Source organism: Rhipicephalus sanguineus, chromosome 5 (assembly GCF_013339695.2).
Source record: "Rhipicephalus sanguineus isolate Rsan-2018 chromosome 5, BIME_Rsan_1.4, whole genome shotgun sequence".
NCBI lineage: Eukaryota > Metazoa > Arthropoda > Arachnida > Ixodida > Ixodidae > Rhipicephalus > Rhipicephalus sanguineus.
Window position 1 is genome coordinate 168,140,589 of NC_051180.1, and position 24,671 is coordinate 168,165,259.

The following is a 24,671-nucleotide window of genomic DNA, read 5'->3' on the forward strand; positions in this document are numbered from 1 at the left end:
TAACGCCTATTATTTATGTTCGTCACACAGTAACGTCGCGCAATACCAACTTGGGGGTCGATCAACCTAGAGAAACGGCCGCCAGGGCACCATGAGCGTGGCACGTAAGTCATGCTGTACATGACATGCGTGTCATGACTTTCATGTTAACTCGTGTTATTTATGTTCGTCACACAGTCACGTCGCAAGATACCAATTTTGGTGTATATCAACCTAGCGAAACGGCCGCCAGCGCACCATGAGCGTGGCACGTAAGTCATGCTGTACATGACATGCGTGTCATGATTTTCATGATAACTCGTGTTATTTATGTTCGTCACACGGTCACGTCGCAAGATACCAATTTTGGTGTATATCAAGCTAGCGAAACGGCCGCCAGCGCACCATGAGCGTGGCACGTAAGTCATGCTGTACATGACATGCGTGTCATGATTTTCATGATAACTCGTGTTATTTATGTTCGTCACACGGTCACGTCGGAAGAGACCAATATTGGTGTATATCAAGCTAGCGAAACGGCTGCCAGCGCACCATGAGCGTGGCACGTAACTCATCCTGTACATGACATGCGTGTCATGATTTTCATGATAACTCGTGTTATTTATGTTCGTCACACGGTCACGTCGCAAGATACCAATTCCGGTGCATATCAATCTAGCGAAACGGCCGCCAGCGCCCCATGAGCGTGGCACGTAAGTCATGCTGTACATGACATGCGTGTCATGATTTTCATGATAACTCGTGTTATTTATGTTCGTCACACGGTCACGTCGGAAGGGACCAATATTGGTGTATATCAAGCTAGCGAAACGGCTGCCAGCGCACCATGAGCGTGGCACGTAAGTCATGCTGTACATGACATGCGTGTCATGATCTTCATGATAACTCGTGTTATTTATGTTCGTCACACGGTCACGTCGCAAGATACCAATTTCGGTGCATATGAATCTAGCGAAACGGCCGCCAGCGCCCCATGAGCGTCGCACGTAAGTCATGCTGTACATGACATGCGTGTAATGATTTTCATGATAACTCGTGTTATTTATGTTCGTCACACGGTCACGTCGCAAGATACCAATTTCGGTGCATATCAATCTAGCGAAACGGCCGCCAGCGCCCCATGAGCGTGGCACGTAAGTCATGCTGTACATGACATCCGTGTCATGATTTTCATGTTAACTCGTGTTATTTATGTTCGTCACACAGTCACGTCACAAGATACCAATTTTTGTGTATATCAAGCTAGCGTACGGCCGCCAGCGCACCATGAGCGTAGCATGTAAATCATGCTGTACATGACATTCGTGTCATGATTTTCATGTTATGACTTGTCATTTATGTTCGTCATACAGTCATGTTACGCCATACCAATTTTGGTGCACATTCGATTAACCAAGCGACCAGGAGAGCACGAAGTCGTAGGCGGCTAGATAGATAGATAGATAGATAGATAGATAGATAGATAGATAGATAGATAGATAGATAGATAGATAGATAGATAGATAGATAGATAGATACGGTCAAAGTCGCAGAAGTTCGCTAAGAAATGCTTCGCATTTAAAAGAGAGTGCAAGCATGATGCGAGAGCCGAAAAAATGAGGCGAGCAGACGCGAGGCAGCCAGCTGCCTCGCGTCTAAATCGGCGGGTGATGCTCCAGCTGCACGGAGGACTTGACTCTAACCTTCTCACGCTTTTCTAGTACCATGGCCGTATAATTTCTTTTTTTCGCACGCTGCAAACGTTTGTTCACGAAAGTACACGGCTGCTACTGCAAGCATGCCACATCAAAATAATAATCATATGCTGCATACTCCACAACGCACATCATCGATAGCGTGCACGGCTTCACTTCGCAGTTCATATGGACCATTACGTATCTTCAACATGACAGAATGAGTCGTACGCGTACATCGAGTTATACGTCCTACAGGGTGTTATCGCGACTTTGAAAATGCATTTCGCGTTGAGTCGGGCATCGTTGTCGTCGATCGTCTGCTCTTCACCCTAAACGTGATTGACCAGCCTCTCTCCTTTTATGAAGTTCGCTTTTCGGAAGTGCCTGTCCAGCTCGGACATCTTTTTGAAGCCGCGCTGCAGGCGGTAGATTGTGAGGCGACGCGAATATACCGCGAGAGCTCTGCACGTGCGCGGAAGCGAGCGGCGACACGGCGTCGAGAACAGAGAACGCTCGTTGCATGCTCCCAGTTTCTATTTTTCTGCCAGAGATGGCGCTGTCTGTCAAGAGCGGCAGCGCCACTAAGCGATTCTTGGGAAGCCTATATCCCGCCGAACTGAAGTTCCGTTCGCTGCCCTCACTGGTAGCCCGCATAGCCAACAACTTTTTCGCAACCATAGCAAGCTTGGCATTCCGGCACATCTATATTTTGGGTTTGATTTGGGCTTTGCACCTGGCCCGGCCGCACGATAAAAAAACAAGGTAGCCCGAGCCCCGCCCGGGAACGAGATGAGAAGACGTCGGCCTACCCGAGCCCGTGAAAACCTCTACTTTGCTCCACTTGGCAGTGGCACCCATGCGATTGCCCTGTGTGTTGTTTTACTTCACTTGTTTTGGAACGTCTCTCCCGGTTTTTTAACTGGCGTGAGTGCACGTAATCTACTGCATACATTTACTACGTATATATCTCGCGTGGTTTATAGGTTCGTACTCGATCTGCTTATCAGAACAAATACAATAAGCCATGCCGCAATATAAAGCACTCGTCGTATTGACCATCTTTGACGGTACAAAGGCAACGCACATTAATGTTTTATGCCTGCTAGGCCAATGCACAAAACTGCACAAAAGGAACGCGTGTTTAATTCAGCACAGTACTTACAGCACTCACCCATACAACTTGCACAATGAAGAAAGACGCAAGCTATTTTTTCTTACGTTTTGACAAGCGTGGCACAGGTGCACAATCAAGGCTGGATCCACTAAAATGCGCAACAAAGTTTGAAACGACGTTTTCTTATTTGCTAGACTGCGTACAGTCACACATTTCTCAAAAAAGTCACAGTTTCGCCACAACGGCGAAGCAATGAACGCGATAGCAACAAATTGGAATGTAACGCGAAGGACGGAAAGCAGCTCGAAATTGCCAGCGCGTCGCTCGAGCCCAAAGGACGCACGAAAAGAACGCACACAGGACGAGCGCGAACTATCATGCGTCACAGCTCGATACTTGAAGCGCACTGCTGAAACAAAAAGCAGGACGCACGAAACGAACGAACAGGTATACACAGGACAAGCGCGAACTAAATTTCACAGTTGTTACTAATTTCTCTTTGAACAGCACGCTCCTTTCTCAAACGCGGCCGCTGCAGCGAGCGAAGTTATCGTACGCTTTGTGACTTCAGCGCAGACATCGCGGGGAATGCACAAGACATACAATCCCCCGCTCCACCCCCCCCCCCCCCCCCCCCCGCCCGCCCGCCTCCTTCTTTCCTCGAGATAAGCGCACCCTCGAGATAAGCGAGATAAGACCACGCCCTGTAGGGCGAAGAGCAACGACGTTCGCACGAGCGGGGCGGCGACCTTTAAAGCCCAGCGTTCATCACGCTCCTCGCGCCATCTCGCTGGTAATGAAGGAACGCTTATAAGTGCCTGCGGTCTTTGAGTCCGGCCAGCGGTAAGGGGTGTGTGTATAACACTCGCCGTTAGCTACCTGGACGATCTGCGTTTCGTGGCATAGTGGCTAGCGCCACGCGCTGCGGAGCGAGGTCCCTGGTTCGATTCCGCGCTTTGAAAGCACTTTTCTGTATTACTTTCTTTGGGGCTTTGATATATATATATATATATATGTATATATTGTGATGACGAAGAGCGGACCGAGGCTCCGGCGCGCGGGAGCGAGAGCGAGGTAGAGGAAGATGAAGTAGAGAATAAGAACAGCCGGCCTGCAGCAAGGGCGTTGTCTCTGTTCTCTTTTACAATATATATATATATATATATATATATATATATATATATATATATATATATATATACGGTGCATGACGGCGGCGATGGCGACGACGAAAATCAGCCGAGACTGTCCATATAATTGCTATCGCAATAAAAACGCAGTGAGGGTTGGTCATGCTCCGTGTGACACTCTTGCTTTGACTCTCGCTGACACTGTCTGACCAGTGAGCACTATGTATGATGCGCCAGTAAACCATCACGCATGACACCAAAAGGAAAAACGACAGGCCTGCGCTGAAACCGCAGCACAGTCACAGCGAAAGCTGGAAGAGCGGCGTTTCTAGAGCCCGTTGTAAGCTCTCTTGGGACTACTAATACAAGTACACTAGCAAGGTGCCCACTACGCCATAAATCACAATTTTTGTGAAGTTGGGAAACACCTACTAAGCCATTATTCGTCATTCTGCGGAGAAGCGAGGTACCAGGTACACGTCTGTAAGGCATTATGTGCACTTTGTTGACGCGACGATTGATGACGGTGAAGAATTATGGCTCATCCCTTTGTAATGGGTTGGAAGCTTTAAACGACCTACCAGTTATGTAATTTGCATTGGGTGAAGCCCGGTCGCTATTTCCCTCTCCAGTCATGCTGTATAACATACGTTGACGTGGGACAGAGAGGGGGGGTGGCGAAGAACTTTACTGAGACCCCGAGGAAATGGATCATGCGCTTTTGGGCTTCCTTGGTAACCAATACAAGTGCGATTGCGACGAACCCACTACGCTATAAATCACTGTAATTTTTGAGAAGTATGAAAGCAGGCATTATGCCATTTTTCGTCATTCTACGGAGAGCCGTGGTGCCTGCTAAATACGTGTAAGGCTGCGAACTTTGTTGATGCTGTGCCTGATGACGATGAAGAATATTGCGGATCCCTTTGTAATGTGTTGGAAGCATTCAACAACCTTCTCGTTGCGCAATTCGCATTGTGTGACGCCTGGTTACAGAATTCGCGTTGTGCGACGCTTTGTACTTATTTTACTCTTCTACCACGCTATATTGCACATGTTAATGTGCTCCCTTCCCGACATGTACCCTGTGTAGGACCTTTTTGTAAAGCAGTTTCAAGCACCGGCATGGCTCAAAGGTTGAATACTGGGCTCCCACGCAGAGGTCCCAGGTCCGAACCTCGTTCCATCCTGGCTGCGGCGGCGGCGGACAACTACCGCCAAAAACGACGCTGAAACGATTTCATAACACCTTTCGCTGTAAAAGGGGTCCGGACTGCCAAACTGGGCTCAGCACAGCTGAATCATTGCCAGCAGCAAATCTACCTAACTAAAGAGTGTTGTATTCCTTGACACATACCACCTTGCCGCGCTACTGTGCTTTCAAATGAAGTAGTCGCGTAATACAAAAGCCTTAAATTACCGAAGTAGATTTCGTTACGGAGCGGCTAATTGCTCTCATTCACAGGTATACATCTAAAACCCAACGACCAGTTGGCTAGCACCATATTCGACGCCCGAACATCGAGCGTCTAAAGTGCGCGCGGTCACGTTTGAACAATTCAGCCAGTGTAAACACACATTTTGATGACTCGGCAACAATGCTGAAGTGTTTCCGCCTAGTACGTTTCAGCGAAGGCTTCTCTGAGCAAGGTGGGGTATGTAAATCACTTTGGGAGGAAAGGCAGTTTTCTCATCCTCCGCTGTGAAAGCCATAACACCGCTTCCGTGCAAGAGTTGTAAAAAAAAAAGAGCAAAATGAGCGGGCAAAAGGCGAGTTACGAGCTTCGTTGACGCTAGAGCTGGTGAATATTGAATGAAGAGGGGTCATGGCAGATGCCCCGCCAGCTTTATGGTCGATATACTCTCCAGATACTCTCGGTTCTGGCCGCATGGAGGTTAATTGTCCACGAAAGCCTGCTAATTTTGGGACCGGGGAACGTCGCTCAACACTTCGGCGAGACCGAGCTACGCGGAGCGTGACCATATGCGCTTTTCCCTGTGTGTATATTCAGCGACGGGCCAGGTCTTCTGAGTGGATGCGTCTCTTGAAGGGTAAAGATAGCCGGTAAGCATGCGTTCTCGAAGGTCTCATCGGAAGGCGGTAGAAGGGCCTTCTGAAGCGCAGGATGGGAAGGAAGCAGAGGAGCGGCTCTGATGTGAAGTGGGGCGAATGCCGGAAGGCGGGCTGCCTCGAGCTCAGCAGGAAACTGCTGAGATTGCGCCGACATGCGTGCAGCGCTCCGAGAGTTTGATCACCAAAAAAAAAAAGGTATTAAAGGGATAAGACAGCGTGAAGCTCTCCGTATGTTTTCACGATACCCTCATTTTAAGCTGAGAATTGCAGCGTAGTGCTTACGCAACAAATATGGATGCTGTTTGGCGTACATTGTGCTTAATGAAACGCTTACTGACGACACTTTCTCGCCGTGAATCTTGGTCCTGACCCTTACACTCAACGAAAAAACGCCAGGCCTGCGCGAAGCACGCAGCAATGTATGAGCGCAAGCGCGAAGAGCCGCCTTTTTAGAGCCCGCTGTAAACTCTCTTTGGGTGACCATTGCAAGCAGTTACCCACTACGCCAAGGTACCCCCTATGGCATAAATCATCATAATTTTGCGAAGTAGGGAACTAGCCACTAGGTACAATACTCCGTGGAGAAGCAAGCTACCCGCTACCTATCTCTAGGCCATTATGTACAGTGTTTAGATCCTCCAGCTGATGATTATGAATTATGGCTGAACCCATTGTAAGCGGTACGAAGCTTTAGGCCTCCCACTCGCTACGCAATTCGCCTTTGTGGCGCCTGGTTGTTATTAAATGCGAATCATTTCTTCGCGAACCACAGGCACTTTGAGCATTTCTATCTATCTATCTATCTATCTATCTATCTATCTATCTATCTATCTATCTATCTATCTATCTATCTATCTATCTATCTATCTATCTATCTATCTATCTATCTATCTATCTATCTATCTATCTATCTATCTATCTATCTATCTATCTATCTATCTATCTATCTATCTATCTATCTATCTATCTATCTATCTATCTATCTATCTATCCATCTATCTATCTATCTATCTATCTATCTATCTATCTATCTATCTATCTATCTATCTATCTATCTATCTATCTATCTATCTATCTATCTATCTATCTATCTGGGTGCTCTTGCGGTCGCCTGCTTAACATGGTAGAGACCAAACTCGGCATAGGAAGGCATGAGGGTATGACGAACATGATTGTCTGATCATGACATGAATAACGTGAAAGGCTTGTCGCGTACGTCATGAAACCATCTTGAACGAGCCCTTTTAACACGAAAGTGTTTTATCGCGAGGTCCACCAAGACTTTAATTACGTATTTCCGCCACGGAAATACGTCACCAAAATGTACGCCACCAGATCGCAAACAAAAAAAAACTAAGAAAAGGTTCCGTTGACAGCAGTCGAACCCACGACCTTTCGGTCCGCGACGATATCTGACGGGCGGTCAACGCGCTGTGTCACCGCCAAGCACATGAAGGAGGCTACATGAACGCGCCTTCTATCTCTCCCACTTTCCGATCGCAGTGCTCTAGGTTCGCGGGGTGGTGCCGTCGTCTGGACGCTGTTGAGTGAAGTAATGCGTAGCCTCCGCGATTAGCTCAGGGCCACGCGCCTTTCAACGACTCTCCCATTCGGCGCGTTTCCAATAGAAGTGTAATTTCGTCAACGCTTCAACACCCCGCGAGGTAGCGGCTTTTGCCCAAGCCTCGCTCATAGCATCCATCTGTATTGAAAAAATAGCTCTCCGACGCTCACCTGGCTGTCGAACCGCGTTGCCCGCTTGCCCTGTGCGAATTGACGGCCAGACTAGAGGAGGCGCTGCTAGCGGGAAGACACGACGTGCGTCGCGTTTCTGTTCACGTTTCACAACGCTTTGAAGGAGTGCACATCGAGTATCAGTGTTTACTATCTGCTTGCTGATGCCATCTTTGCGCGGGATTCACCATATGCGGCGTCCAGGTATATGTTAACAACTTCAGCTACCGCAAGGGGTAAATGATGATCATGGGCGTTAGTCGTCGGGACGGAGATTTGCCACAAGGCGTCAACGTGGATGCATCCACATCAAATGGTGCTATATATGCCAAACAACAATATACATTGAATAAGCTCTCATATATAAATGCACTATAAGCAATCAACTACTTCTGTGACGACACGTTTCACTTTCGTTTTCGAAGACGTGTTTCAATTGCGCGAAGAAGACAACACGTTAGAAACACTAAAACACGTTAGAAGACGCATACACACGAAGAGCAGTGTGTGTGCGTGCTCTATGTTTCTAAGGTGTTGTCTTCTACGGGCACCTAAACATGTGTTCAAAATCGATGAACCAAGTACAACAACATGTCTTACTTCACTTTCCTGTTATAGCGATTTCTATGACGGAGGGATCAGCCATAATTTTTTTTCATCTTGAACGAAACCCTTTTTTACAGTCACGTGTCGCACATACCCGTGCGACGCGTGAATATTATAGACACTTGAATAATATGACACGTGAATATTATAGGAAACTCTACGGTCCGTGCAATGCGCCGTACACGGTGATTCGTCTCGGTGACGACGCAGTACGTGCTTTACCTTTCGCGTCATATTAGTGTGTGACGCCATCTTCACCAGGGTAGTGCAGCTTCCACATGCACAAATGGTGCTTATCCATCCGCCGCCTGCTGCTTCGTGTGTGATAGTAGCGACTAATAAAACTGCTGCGATTAGCAGTACAGAAAGGCAATGACATCGACGGACTAATGTCGCGCAGAGAGTGCTTTTGTGCAGAGAGAGAGAGACACAGGCCAGCGGGAAGGAGAACGCGTTCCGCTGCGCCACTCAAATCGGATGTTGGTGTGATCTTATTACATCATTCGCTGTAAAACAAGTCAAACTGAAAGTTTGCATGAAGCTTAATACATGCTATTGAAACTACGCTCGAGGCAGTGCCTCGAAGTGAGTTACTTTTGGAAACAGTGCTGCGCACATTGATAGGACTACACTCACTGCGTTTGAAGATGCAATTCCCCTATTATATTAGGTGATTCCTTTTACGCGCTACACATAACGATAAAACCATTATAAAGAGCCCTGCCGTTTTAACGGACAGGGTGTGCATCTTGGTGAGGAAAATATGCTAATTACAAACTTTTGATCACAATTTGGTTAATTCTGCAAGATATGCAAATTAACATCGCAATAAGTAAATTTAGGACGTATGTTCCAAGCGAAATCGAAAGCGATAAGCAGTTAAACCGTGCCTTAGGAGCAGAAATCTCAATATTAGCACTGCCTTTCAAATATCGGTCCTAATAATTTATTAAAGGCGGATCAGTGTTCTAGTGACGATTTTCCCGAAGTTGCACTTTTTTATCACTAATGCCTGCCTATCTCGTACTACTACGGCAGGTTAAGTAGCGCTTCGCTGAGTATTTCTGCTAAGCAGACACGACTTAAGTTCCTCGCAACCTTAATTTCAAAAGTACACGTGCACTACTAAAAGCAAATAAGATGTGACTGTGAGGCACGCCTTAGTCGAGTACACCCGGTAATTTTTACACGCTGGGGTTCCTTAACCTACAGTGAAACAGCACAGAACACGGGCCTTTAGCATTTCGTCTCCGTCGAAGTCGGCCGAGATAGAACCAGCCTCTTTCGCCTCAGCAGCCGACCACCGCAACCACCGAGCCACCGCGACAGCTGTGCTTCCTGAATGGATGGCTACTAGTGATGCAGAACTATCGATGGCACTATCGATACTATCGATGGCTGAGTCACTATCGAACTATCGATAGTAAAAATACTATCGATAGCGCTATCGATAGTAAGAAATTCGTTGGCACTATCGATAGTATAAAACCAACAGCACGAACTCATTGCAGAATAAATTTGGTTCCCCGCGCGCGCAGTACAAAGGGGAGCCGGAGGAGCAGGCTGAAGGGCAAGAAAATTGACATACTTGTGTTCTTCACCTGAGTGCTTTGCTGACACATGATCATAAAGTCAAACCATACAGTTGTAGCGGAAAGGAAGGCGTTACGTGTAGTGGAACGGCACAGCTTCAAGTTTATATTGCACTTTATGATTTCAAAATGCAAAAAAATATCATCAGCTAAGTTTGTTATTTGTAAGGTGTAACTGGTTGCTTTTGGATGTGAATTTATTGATTTATTGATGGACATATTCCGCCCTTTTCACTGCGGAAATAATTTATTTCTTTTGCCAAGAATTGCTCATTAATTAAGCGAAGCTGATAGTAGGCTATCACAAATATTTTGGCAATATGGCCGACCCCCAACAACATCATTATTCTCACCACTATTGACAGCATTGTCACGTGGTTGTGACAGTGAAGAATGCTGCAACAAGACTGGGAAATATGGAGCTCTTTATTTGGGCGATCTTGTGACCAGAAAATCAAAACTCAAAATACAAGCGATACAGGCTGCGCACTGACAGCGGCGAGAACAGTCGTCGGCCGTCGAGTAATCTGATCATCCGTGGAAAGCGTCGTCTTTTATACATCAGTCATCGAACCTTACAGCGCTATCGCTGGTGCTCGCGCAGGGGCGTAGCCAGAAATTTTTTTCGGGGGGGGGGGGGTTCAACCATACTTTATATATGTTCGTGTGTGCGTTTGTATCTGTGCGTGCCTATATACGCAAGCAAAATTGAAAACTTTCGGAGGGGTTTGAACCCCCCCCAACCCCCCCCCCCCCCATCCCCCCTTGGCTACGCCCCTGTGCTCGCGTAAGCTCTCGAATAAACTTGACTATTCGCGTCCGGCGCGTAACCTTAACAGAATGATCTCAAACAATCGTGAAGCTTCTCAAACATTACGGTGTGGTCTGTGCCAAACGTTGCTAAAAGTCTTTGTGGGTGAAACCCGAATACATCAAAACAAAGCAATAAACACGCGTGGCAGTAATATCGCTAGTAATATTTACCATGGTACTACCGAGTGCACTATCGATAGTTTGTCGATAGTAGTACTATCGATAGTTTATCTACACTATCGATAGTTTGAAAAAAAAAACTATCGATACTATCGATAGTCAATTTACCGATAGTTTTGCATCACTAATGGCTACGTGTTCTCAACGACCATTTGTCACCTCGCGGCTTTTCTTCGTTGTCAGTAGCAGTGTCAGTAACAGTTTCAGTGAGGTTTTGATTTCTTTTCCCTCTCCAAGATGTCGTTGTGTCTGATATAGCTTGTTCCAAGTGGGATGCCTTACTTACCATCCTGGTAACGTGCTAATCCAGTTTCGCAAAAAAAAAAGAACTTGTTTGGTGCAATTCACCATTTTTAGTTTCTTTCACTTTCCAAGTTTAATGGGGACGTTTAACTAGCTGCTGGAATGTTTGCGCGAAACGTTGTACGAATTGGATATATTTCCTGGGCCACTTGCGGTGTAGCAAAGCAAAACAATGGCTTGTTTCGATTCTGCGTCGAATTATGGGCGCTGAATTCGGTAACTCGAAGCGATCTATAATGAATTTCTTCAGTTTACTCCTTGAAGACACATCGCGGGGCAGAGCACTTTTCTAGACTTGACCTTCGGTTAGAATCTGATTGACGAGACTAATTTATTAAGAGCTGCTGACCCGAAGGTCACAGATTAGATCCCGGCCACTCCGGTCGCATTTTGATGGAAGCGAAATGCTGAAGGCCCGTATTCTGTGCGATGTCGGTGCACATAAAAGAATACCAGAGACCAGAAACCTCCGGACCGCTCCCCTACTGCGTGCCTAATAGTCATACGGCGGTTTTAGCGCTTAAAAGCCGAGAAGTTATTATTATTATAACTTATATTGGTCACATGTGCTGCACACAGCGGGCTTTATGAATTTAACGCAACACCTTTGTCATTTGTAGTTATTCAGCCACGTTTAAGCACATGACAGACGCAGTTCGAGAAATAAAGCTGAAGAACTCCCTCTCCTAAATGGGTGATATAGCCGTAATCTTTGTCTCTCTTGAACCGATATCTCGAGCGATTAGACAGCGTCATCCCTCCCTTTTTAATGCCTGTCTCCTGGTCAACAGAAAATAAATGCAGCTTAGCAAGCAAAAACACGAATGTCCGGTCCCACACGGTCCGAAAGGGTTGGAGTGAGGCAAACTTTAAGAATATTGCTGCTGTCATACTTGCCCACTTCCCTCGCCCAGTATATCACAAAAAATTGCACAGGCTCCGTGGCGTAGCATACTCTTTGTTATTGCATATTAGGTAGGTTTGGTACAATAAAAGCTCTTCTGCAGAATTCACTGGCTATCAGGGCGTATTTAGCATAATCTGACGACTGTGGCTCTTCACATAAAGCACCTAAGCAACACTTTAATTCAAAAATGGTGTTTCACCACACAGATGGAAGAGCTCCTGCCACAATATATACGTACCTAAGCGAGCAAAATATTAGAACAGGACATCTGCCGCGGTGTACCGACGCTATAATGCAAGTCGAGGCGCACACCATCCGCACTCTTTCCTAAGCTGAACGGAGCTGCACACTGTCACTGAGCAAGAACGTCGGTCTGTTGTTCGGTCACACGAAAAAGGTTGCCCATAATTTTTTAGCCACCACTTTAGCATTGTCGCCAGAAATAATGCCGTGATGGCTTTCATCAGTGAGACATATCTCTAGATATTTGGACTTAGCGCACTCACGCAGTGTTAATTGTAGTAAAGAATTTCTTTTCTTTGGCATTTCGAGGCAGCTATAGCGCCGGGGGCACCCGACTCGCCTTGGACAGGGCAGGCGAGTGTTGCCTTGTGCTATGCATGCTAGGTGTCCCATGCTTGAAAGAAGGTTAGGACACGGAAAAATGGGGGGGGGGGGGGGATGGTGCATGCTCCCGGTGGACTATAGCCTGGCTACGCCCGTGTATTAATGTGTACGAATACAATTTTACAATGTTTCACACTACAGCCTACATTTAGGGGAAGCACTTCACTTGTATTAGCGAGGTCACAGTGGCCCTGCTGTTTAACACAAAGTCCCGAGAACCACTCTTATTTATCGATGTAATGATTAGATGGAATGTAATTCATAATATAGTGACATACGCTCCTGGGTTGACCTCTAACGCCACTATAGAGCGTGGCAATGTGGTAATACCCCAACATGGGAATTTGGTGGCTAATAAATGATGATGACTATGACGACTTAAATCACGAGTAGGTGAAATGCTTCAGTTATACCGGGTTCAATACTAATGAGGCGTTTCTCTTATAGGTGTGGTCTGGCCAGTAAAAGTCTATGAACTGTTCGTCTCAATACAGGTACATTTTTTCAGCTCCAAGCTTTAGCTGTCTCTCAATAATGCTTCCTCGTCTCTCTACTAGATACATCGCCTTCGCGTACGTCTTCGTCACACCAGCTCTCACTAGATCGAAGGAACCGGAGAAGGCGCCTCAGACAGGCTGACCAACGTTTCGATATGTGGACCTAGAGTATGTGCAAATGCGCTTTGTCATCTTAGGCTGGTTCGATTTAAGTGGGTTAGTCAGTCGTCTCTCACTTTGACTTTAGATTTCCAGTGCTCACTAACGTCCCACCACGCGCTTGCACTATTCTCGCACTCCGATTTCATCTCATTTCAGCAGGTATGTGTCAGCTGCCGTAAGCTGATGCGAAACCTATATGGCATCATGGAACCACCCAACACCGTAGGTTTTGCAGGACCGGCTTCAATAATTCTACCTTCAAAATCGACCACAGTGGTGCGTTTGTCACCCGTACGGTATTCGGTATGACCTATTGATACCTCGATAACTTCGTCTTTGAGACTGCACCTGATCAATTAGGTAACAGCTCTGAGACCGCTGACCTGTAGTTGCACGTTTTGCGAAGACGACATCATGACCCAGACGAAGGACAATAGTGAACACGACAAAAGCGCTGACTTTCGTCTGGTTTATGTGTTTGAAACAAGTAGTTAGGGTGCAGAAAAAAAAAACATCAGATGACGCGTACTTATCGTGAAAGCCTGCCGTTTGATTATTCCATAAAAATATAGCGTTTAATATTACGCTAGGTGATAAAGGTCTGGCCGACGCACGCGCCTGGGTTAACATGCAGTGGTAAGCTCCAACAATGTCGCGGTTTATTAGGCTTCCATTTGTATACACTATTTCAGCTGTCTGAAACAATGATTTGTAATGTTACTGTCTACATTGCACAGCCAGATTTTAACCGGCTGAATTCTTGATAGCGCCATGGTGTTCCCTGCCATTTAGAACTTGTGTTTATCGCTTGGCGCTCCCCTGGCTCTTCGCTGTCGTTTCTCCATGCTTCAAGCATTGTGCTAAGATTAACTTCCTTAGCAAGCTTGGTAGGTCGCATAGCTTTAATCCTCTCATACGAATAAACCCATGAGCGTAAATCATTTATGCAAATTCGAAATTCTGCGCTACTGTTAGCTGAAAAATATCGGTGCTTGTAAACTTGTCACCTCACAATATTTCTAGAATCTGTGTCTACAAATATTTTTAAGTGTTTTAGTGCTTGTGCTGTGACCGTTCGTTTCACTTATGAGTTACCACAAAGTATTTGTATTTGGTTTTTAGACTTAGAAATATTGTTCCGTGTTGACATATATGTGTGCTGCACGAATGCTGCGCGCTCTAAGAAGGACACCCTGCCTACAGCTCCTGCCACTCAAAGTTATCAAAAAGGGGCGTAGCACTGCCTTGTCCTAAAAAATGCCAGGCCTGCGCTGAAACCGCAGCACAGGCACAGCGAAAGCTGGAAGACCGGCAATACTTGAGCCCGTTATAAACTCTCTTGTGGCTACTAATACAAGGACACTAGCAACGCACCCACAACGCCACAAATCATAATTTTTGTGAAGTTGAGAAGCACCCACCAAGACATTATTCGTCATTCTGCGGAGAAGCGAGGTACCATCCGTAAGGCATTAGGTGCACTTTGTTGATGCCACGGTTGATGATGTAGAAAAATTATGGCCGAGCCTTTTGTAATGGGTTAGAAGCTTTAAACGACCCACTAGTTACGTAATTCGCATTGTGTAACACCCGGTCATTTCCCTCTCCCACCACGCTTTTTAACATACGTTAACGTGAGAAGAGAGACAGGGAGGGAATTAAGTTTATTGAGACCCTGAGGAAATGGATCATGGGAGCCTTATGGGCTTCCTTGGCAACCAATAGAAGTGCACTTGCGAGGAGCCCACTACGCTATAAATCATCATAACTTTTGTGAAGTAGGGAAGCAACCACTATGCAATTTTCCGTCGTTCTGCGGAGAACCTTGGTACCCGCTAAACACCTGCAAGACATTGTGTGCACTTTGTTGATGCTGTGGCTGATGACAATGAAGAATTAGAGCAGAGCCCTTTGTAATTGTAAGCATTCAACAACCCACTCGTTGCTCAATTCGCATTGTCTGGTAACAGAATTCGCGTTGTGTGACGCCTGGCTGTCATTTTACTTCTCTAACGCGCTACATTACATACCTTAATGTGGTTCCTTACCGACATGAAACCTGCATAGGGTATTTTTGCAAGGCAGTTCCAAGCACCGGCACTGCTCTGAGGTAGAATACTGGGCTTCCACGCAGAGGGCCCAGGTTCGAACCTCGTTCTATCCCGGATACTTTTTCTTATTTAGTTTTTTTTTCTTATTTCGCGCGATAGTGGTTACGGACACCGGCGGCGGCGGCAGACAGTTCGACGCCAAAAACGGCCCTTGTTGTGATCTCATAAGAGCTTTCGCTGTAAAACGCCTTGCGAAAGAGCTGCTTTTACACAATAAAGGCGAGTGTAGAGCAAGAAGTGCGTGGACTGTAATCGGCTCGCTTTCCTGACCATGTGACGAGAGTGGTTGCCAAGAAGCTGCTCAAAGAGCAGAAAAGGTTGCGCAGGACAGAAGCAGCTACTGGCTTTGATTCTTCGGACGACAGAGATGATTTTGTCCTTATGCCATATATACATAAGTTATCGCACAATATCAAGAAGGTGGCGATCAACATGGCATGCGGATGGTGTTCTCGGCCCCGCGAAAGTTGAGCCGTCTGTGCAGCCACATCAACCAACATGCGCTGAGAAGGGCTTCGTGCTGCACAAATCAATTATTGAAATTTGTGCCTTGCGCTACTTGTGTCATTTATCACACCCCTCTATCGTGTGGCAAAGCCTACATCGGCCAATCTGGCCGGTGTCGTTGTGTTAATGAATGATGGCTTCAGGGAATACAAGGCCTCCCTTACTTCGAATGCCGGTGCTCATGTGCCAAGTCACTGTAGGCAGTGTGGTTGCACTCCTGCGGTTGACAACACTAGTATTTTATGTCGCGGGAGGCCGAAGACCGAAAGAGCCATTTCGGAAGCGCTCTACACGAAGAAACGGGGAAACAGCTGCGTCAACGACACGTCGCTGCACCTGTATGTTAAAGAGAGGAGTTTTCTAAACGCCATGATAACAGGCTAAGATTTTTTATATTGCGACGCATGGTTGTTCACACATGCGCTAGGTAGCTCCCGGCGGGTATAAGTTAGCCTTTCAGTATACATATTGTTCAATTGTAAGTGCCTGTTTGACCCGTCGTTTTGTTTTCACCCTGTCCTGCGCTTCCCGCTAATTTTCATCCGTTTAGATGACTCAGTGAGCATGCAGAAGTGGAAAGGGTCTGCTTCAGTAGATCTCTCAAAACTAAGGAGGAATGATAGTTCAGCCAGCGTCATCGATTGCTTCGCTTCCCGTTAGCTGTCATGGTGTGACTCACAACGATCGCGGCAGCCGGCAGCAAGGCGTGAAAATAACATCCACAGCAACGGACAGTTCGCGGAGCGGTGTCTTGACTCGCAAAGACGGCTCGATGATGATGATGCAAACTTTAAGGCGGCTTGATGGCGTAAGAATACCTGAATATATAAAGCTATATGCAAATAAATTGATTTGTGTCGGGAGGTAAGAGTAACCGCTGCCAAAACAGATGGGCAGGAAGGCGTGTTGAGTACCGTTGAGGAAGCGCTATTGCCCTGTTATTCTTTTGAAGTGTAGCTTTTTGCTTGGCATATAAATGCGCTGTCTACTGGGCACACGTCATCTTGACTTCGTGTGTTCTCATGATTTAGAGACCATCCGTGTCAGGCGAGCGATTTTCAGCGCAGACCAATATTTCTCAACAAACTGGAATCATGACTAATGGCGAGGAATAATTTATTTCAGCTGCGTCAGGGTCATGGCCCTATTATGCTCTACCATATCATGGATGAATATTAGTTATGCTCTGAGGCATCTCCGTGCTTTTTGTTGCATTGCGTTACTCATAATCGACATGGGCATGACCCTTGACATTTCTACCGATAGTGAACAGTTAGGGGGGAATACAGAATATAACGCAGTTTTAATTTAATATGTCTCCATCTCAGCAAGTTTTGGCAACTAGTTTTTTTATGTTATTACGTTTTAGGCTCGAAATAAACATATAGGATACAAAAAAATCCCCCTACAAAACAGCGTTCGCGCGGAAGTTTCTGAGAATTTTGCAGTTGTATTCAAGTAATATTAATTAGCACGGCTAAAACAGTAACAAAGAATTCAAAGCCACAAATGAATTGGTGCACATAATACGAATAATGTTTGACTTGATACAGCGATAGCTATGAATGCTGGCTTGAGCTTTCCTCCCTCTCATAAGCGAACACTTTCTAAAAAAAAATACGGTATTTCAGCTGTAATACTCTTTTATGAACTTTGCTTGCAACGCCTCTTGCGTTGAGTCGAGGTTTAAACCCAACAAAGGCGTTTCGTTCTTTGTGTTAATGTACGCTTGAAGGAAGATTATGCTAAACGAAAATTTACTTCCACCTTGCATTACTATATCGCTGTCTTCTGTGTAGCTGCGGCACCTGCGATCGTTGACACATGCGTTTATATGACGTAGAGACATAAATGAATCGTTACCTCGCTCGCGCTGTTCATATTGTAGAAAAGAGGATGTGCAATTACTTTGTTAGTAAATCATAATGAAAAAATAGCAGTTACGATATCTTAATCAGGTATAACGATGTTATTTCCACTGTGTCATCGCACTTACAGATGAGGCTTCATTTGATTCTCAATGCTTTCTTTCCAAGCCACACTGTGGATATCTTTCGCTTGCTATCAGTTTCTTTAAAAAATAGTCTGCATCGCTTGTGAATTGACCAGTACGTCTTCGTTGTTTGCGTTGTAGACTTAGAATACAATCCGAAATTATAGGTGCTGTATACTTGTGTTTCTGCTTCTCGGCGACAATGTGTGAGCACGCTAATGTTGTACAATTAGAAATGACTATTTTTGCCATAATCCCTCAGGATCCTAGCTCATATCACGCGAAAAAAATGTAAATGAGCTTGTTACTATACAGCGCCTCATAAAGACTACCCCAATGAGGAATAGTCTTAATAACCAGTAATATTCACCCATTTCCAAGATAGAAAGATAAGTGAGACAATGCACTGGAATCCTTTAGGTTGTATAGAAATCAACCTGCGCATTTTCATCTTCAGTTGTACCATCACAAAGTCTATTACAGGATGCCGTAAACGTCGGTCTGTGTTATGCGTGCTTCTCAGAAAACACCAACAGTAACAAGAAGAAAATGCTAAAAAAATGCCTCCTTGTCTGACCTCAAATCTGTTCAGCAAAAAAAAAAAACGACAAAATAAAGCCGCTATTCATTCTACAAAGGTACCTACAATTGTAATGCGGAGCACAGCTGTACATTTCTTGCTCTACACCGTGTCAGTGGAGGCACGTTGTCAGTGTAGGCACATCACGCGCTATGCGTGCGCGTGTGCAGAGAGTCATACCGCACAAACCACCTCGTCTTCGTTGAAGTCCGTAGATGGAAGAGTTCTCTGCATCATAGAATGGCGTCAGTCTACCAAAGCACTACCTCGATTACTTCGCGCATAATGAGGTGGCGTTATAAATATTTTTTGCCTAGAGCGCTTGTAATATATATTTGATAAATATTGTGAGCCATTTCACTCTGCGAAGGTGGAGGACCAGCGAAACTATTTAACAGATGTGTTACATAATTTCAAACCATACCCGAGCGCACACCCTGCAACTAAATCCCAAATGTCTCTCCAGAAAGTCCCTTTTCGAATTTAGCGCATGCGGCGCTCAAGTTTGACACCTGAGGAGCATGGCACTTGCATTTATTTGTCACATTCTCCGTTTCGTGACATCCATCGTTTTGTCTGGCTTGCCGCATGCTTTTGACGTTTCGTGCATCCTCCTAATTAGCGTTTGACGGCCACGTGTCCCCTTCTTCATCCTCAGTGGACCGGTGGTGGGTGGAGGCGTTTGCTCAATTTCTGTGGCATCTACGTTTTTGTTGACGCTCAAGAAAAATACACGGAATCCAAGCCATATGCAGCTCCGTTCTAAAACACACAGATAATGCCACGCATACACATTCAAGCTGTGTTGCCCCCATAAAGTAGCTTGTTCCGTATTAATGGGTGTCCCACTACAGCATATTTTGTTGTGCAGAGACAACCACTCCTCAGATCAAGCACGTCATCGGCGTAGGCGGGCCCTACCTCACAAGCAGGAGAAAGAAGACGCCTGCGATCCTGCGGATAAGGCACTTGTTAGGTAATCCGTACTTGTGCCAGAACTGCCCGCAGCATCAGGTGCTTGCCGACTTTTCAAGTCTTGAATATTACTCCCGCGGCTAACCACCAATGAAAAATAGCAGTCAAGATCCAATTGTTTTCTGAATATAGTACTGGTTGTATGCAGAAAACTTAGACCTATGCTCGCACCACTGGTTTTCCACCTAGAAGCAGAAAATTATCCAAATATCTGTGCCTTACCTAAGTGAATCGGCGTTCCCAATATTATTTTTCGTTTCATTTTTTAAATACCCTGAACCACACATATGCGAAACTCAGGGAAGCACGCGTCGACATCATCTTTCATAAGAACTACTCGCCATTGCGAGGCCGCCTTCGCTAATGACATCTTAAACGTGAAGGACCATGAATAGTTGGCGACAGATCATGCGGACAATTCTAGCGGAATAACATCGTGAGTGTGGTCACTGTGCAAATACGAGAGCTGTTCCAGTGAATAAAACCTGTTCCAATGCATTTGGAACATACACGAGAAGGGATATTTAAGGTAATGGGCAGAGCAATACGTGACACCATTCGGTATACCAGTGACGCCTTCAATAGAACACTGCTTCCCGCTGTATTGATAGTCACACTTCAGTAGTAAAAAATTATTAACTCAGAGCCCTGTTCCCCATTTTTTTAGTGTTATGCGCGATGTTTTCTTTTTTAGCTTTGGTAAATGACACGCATTTACCATTCGCCGCTTATAGTTGCAACATCACTGGAAGAGATTAAAAGTAAAAATAAAATCGACTGAGGAAAAGGCGTTGCTTACAGAGTGGGCTGCTGCGAGCGCTTGCTGGCGAAGAGCATGTAGCCGCACTTGCAGAGGCCCGCATTGAAGCGGAAGCCCGTGAGGCGGCAGAAGGCCCGGCAGTCCAGTCGCTTGGCCGGCTCCACAGCGTGGGGCTGCTGCAGCAGGAGCAGCGTGAGCAGCAGGCAGCCCGCCGCCAAGGGGCACGCGGCCGACGAGGAACCCCAGGCACCGCGGATCGGCATCTCCTCGGTTTGACAACGTTTGACTTGCACGTGCCGCCGCGATCGGTGCCGGCCTTGTATAGACGTCGCCGCGCCGGTCAAGCGTTGCCCGATCAGGGCGCCTTAAAAAGCGCGCCGGCGAAGAGGCTGGCCGCGGCCGGGACTCCGCCCAGCTCCGCCCGGTTCGGCCCTCGATTGGCCCCGGGCTCGGCGGCGAAGAGCTTCGGCCGCGTGGCTGGCCCGAGGTTCGCGTGACGCGTGTATGCGTGGTGCCCACGTATAGTTTGCTTGTGATGCGCCCGAGTTACGCGCAGCTTCGTCTGCCGCATAAGACCGAGAGAGTCTGTGCGTGCGAGAATACATAATCCATCGTGCCTCTCAAGAACGAACGACCCGTTCGAGTGGCTCTTCCAGCAGCTGCAGTTCTGTGCGAGGAGGAGGGAAAAAAAAAGCCCATTTACGTTGCACGAAAACTGCCTTTGACGCTTTCTGACTCGTGAAGCGCTTCTAACCTACGTCGTCGCAGCGTTTTGTTCCTTCTTTTTAAAACCCTTAAGCAATTAGGATGAGTCTGAGAAACAGTGACATTTCAGCCCTAGCTGAAGCTGCTTCGAGAATGCAACACGAGGCTGCCGCCCACCTGTTGCTATGTGCCCAACGTGTGCGATGTGGCGTAATGGCTTCGTCAGCACGATTTCTTGAGCCCACCTCCGTTAGCAGTAAGCTATTGGGGCGTGCGCTAACTGCGACTACAATTTTCTGATTAGTTAAATACTTTACATTTTTTGTTGTTATGCTATCGCGATGACAGCAGTCGATAATACATATTTTTTAACGATTGCTCTGCTGTAACTAGCTTTACTCTTAGACGCCATTATACTCTTGATTAACCTGGTCTTTAGTTGTGATGCTCGAATGACGTCAAACGTTGAGATCATGAGTATAAATATGCCAGACGGCTCATGTGCCGCCCAATGAAATCTTTTTTTTTTTTTTCGAATATTGAGCTGTCCAGCTCAAATACACTATGTGTATAGGTATCTTTGACATAGCGCAAATGAACATTCTGAAATAGTTTCGGACATTTTATGTTGAAATAAACGTTGTTAACTCAGGTGTTTAGAAAAGTATCTGTGCCGTAACAACAGCATAGAAAACTCCAAGAGTGATTCTCGAAATATAGATTACAAAGAAGGTTTTGCCGTAAAATTGTCGGAATACGTAGTACGCACCTAAAAAACTTGTTGATTATTAACATTGCCGCGATCATACGCAATATATTTCAGCAACAGTAATGTAATTTTTCGGACTATGAAAGAAACGTGGAATCATTGCTGTCAACCTAATTTTCAGAGTCATGATACTAGCGAGATCTTTTGGCTCTGATCTGTCGTTATCACTTGTAGCAATAGGTAGTTGTAGATTTGTAGTGGTGATTATTAGTTATAAGAACGAAACCTCTTGACACGTTTTATTGCAAGCTTGAGAGTACTTAGACAGCGCTGCATACATCACTGATGAAATCAACTGAGTATTACGCTCGGCAAAGAGCTGAACAGGGCAATAATTAAGCCCCATTGTATCATGTTCTTAATGATGACTCAGGTACATTATTCTTGTCTTGCATGCCTCTGGATGACCTCTGTAAGACGTCAAAGGAGCCATGCATCTTTACCATCGCCTTCAAACCGGTCAGCAACATCAGTAAAACGAGTAAAGCATTTGTGATCAGTTGACGAAGCTCGAAACATTAATCTTCTGAGCGCGCGTGCGCTTATTTGCTATGCACCACAACAACATTATTTAGCCCAATATAAGATTACACTACAAGATTACTCGCAATGTAAGATTACTCACAATGGTCGTGCGCCCATTGCCCAACGTGTGCCAGGGAGCGTCGCGGCTTCGTCAGCGGTATTTCTCTACCCGCTACCCCTAGCACTGAGTTATTGGGACGTAAGCTAACTAAACATTTGAAATATTGGTGCGTGTACATCAAAGTATACGGGGGAACTAAAGTTTAGCGCGGTATCCTATTAGGCTGGTTGGCACTTCGCTACTAACTTATTGATGGCCTGAAACGTTGCTCAGAAAGAATGTTGGCGAAATGGAGGTGAGCACCCGCCGTCCTTTTCTCAATTTTCGCATTTGTTGCGAATTCACTGAGTGCGTCACTGGCAGGCCGATGTCGCTGTGTGCGATGAAAATTTTTCCTGATTATGACTCTGGCAGTAACACTTGCCATCAGTTCGGATCTTCGCTTGGGTCACCAGCACACACGTGATTTATAGAGAGAACCATACCATGCAAGGTTGTAGCACACACTTGATTTATATAGAAAAACCATACCATGCAAGGTTGTAGACGAAAATGTTTTTTAGGAGAACAGTGAACAGTGTCTGAACACGTGAATACGTGTTATGCGTATATTTTGATCATGAAGTTTTCATACATTAGCCACTTAGGGCACGGTCTCTAATCCATCACCATTTTTGAATTAATAACACGGCTTTTATAACACAGAAACAAAATGCATGGCCCTTGAAAATAGACATTTTAGTCAGGAAACTCAATAAAAATTCATCATAAAGAGCATGTATCATACGTGTAAAACTTTTATTGCATGAAGCGGTCACGTTACTTTTTTTTGTACAATACAATATTGCTGCTGAATCATGGTGCTAGAAAAAGCAGCCACACCACACACTTCGTTGAAATGCTTGTCCAAATTGGTCAATAGTAGGAAACAGCCCTCGCATGCCACTACTTTTTTCTTGGCCTCTGCACCCCTTTTGCGATTCATGTGGGCCACTGGCAATCCGCGCTATGTATGGCATGAGCTGCCGGATTGCATTTGAACGTGTCATTCTCAACTTAGACGTCACCTACAGCACGAGCAGTGTTCTTCACTTCGTACCAGCGACTTCTTGTCTTACCGTCACGCTTATCACTTTTCTGTAGCATCGTGAACAAAAAAATTCGCCGACGATTACGATACTGCCTATAAGCTAATTCTGAGTGCAGCTTTGTGTTGGGGCAACGCCAATTGTGTATGAAGTTCTGGCTATTCGCAGATGTATCAATGTAACATTAGTTACATATAGCCAAGAAACTGCCAGCGCTCGAGTGCTACGCACACCACTCTGCGCATTACAGGCGTCGCTAACCAAGCGAAACGCCGACAGCCCCGTTACGACAAGCGACGCCACCCGCAGTGCACGTGCCAGCCCTGCATGCGCACGAGCTCCGACCGAGGGGCCAGCGCGCATGGCGGAGGAAGAAAGTGAAGTTAGAAGCCAGTGGCGCGTGATATCCACAGACTCCGCGTTCACTGTCTTTCGTCCTCGTTCGCTCTATCGGTTGCACCGACGCCGACGCCAATGGCGACGTCGCTCAACGCAGAAACGGGCGCGTAAGAGCTGCGCTCTAAGATGCAAGATGGTTGAAGTACTACAAGAAGAAAGCTTGTAATCGAAATCCGGGTGCTTTTTTGTGCAAAAGAAAACGCAGGTGTGCATCCTGTTGTATTTGTAGCTAAATTTGACAGTATGTAACAAAAGCCGCAAATATAGTTTTTAAAAGACTTATTTTTGTGAAACTGTAGTTGTGGCGCTCATGGGTGACCAAATGTCCATTTATTCTACGGGCGTATTTACGTATTTGGTACGTGAGCTCTTTCACGATTGCAACTGCTTTTTTTCAAGTTGATCTGATGGTTTGGTTGATTAGGCCGACGGGTACCTTACAGACGCCACTTATTGTTAGATATTACACCGGTAACACCATTAACGCAGTATTCACTGTTTGAATCAGCAGCCACTGTATGGGTAAGAGCTAGCCAATATCAGCGGCGCCGCTGTGCTGACGCAAATTAGCTGATGATTGTCTTTGCTTTGTGCAGCTTCTGTACGAGAATTGTGCATCGAACGCGAAAATTTCAGCAGCATTTCGCTGCCTACTGCCCGAACATAATGATCGCAAATTACGAGAATCATGAAAATGTCTTAGCTATTGCGATTTTGACAGCTGTTAAACCGTAGTGCTTTACTAGAATGTCCATAACTTCTCAGTTGTTTTGTCTTATGCGT

The 24,671-nt window shown here is 45.9% G+C and overlaps 1 protein-coding gene across 1 annotated transcript in view; it reads right to left on the reverse strand.

The window, feature by feature from the left end:
- LOC119393014 (uncharacterized) overlaps positions 1 to 20,705 on the reverse strand; it is a 39,093-nt gene extending 18,388 nt beyond the window's left edge. Inside the window, exon 1 of the mRNA XM_037659879.2 lies at positions 20,381 to 20,705. Within this exon, the coding sequence (XP_037515807.1) occupies positions 20,381 to 20,604 (224 nt within the window). The 5' untranslated portion in view covers positions 20,605 to 20,705. The remainder of the gene's footprint in view (positions 1 to 20,380) is intronic.
- Between the last annotated feature and the right edge of the window lie 3,966 nt (positions 20,706 to 24,671).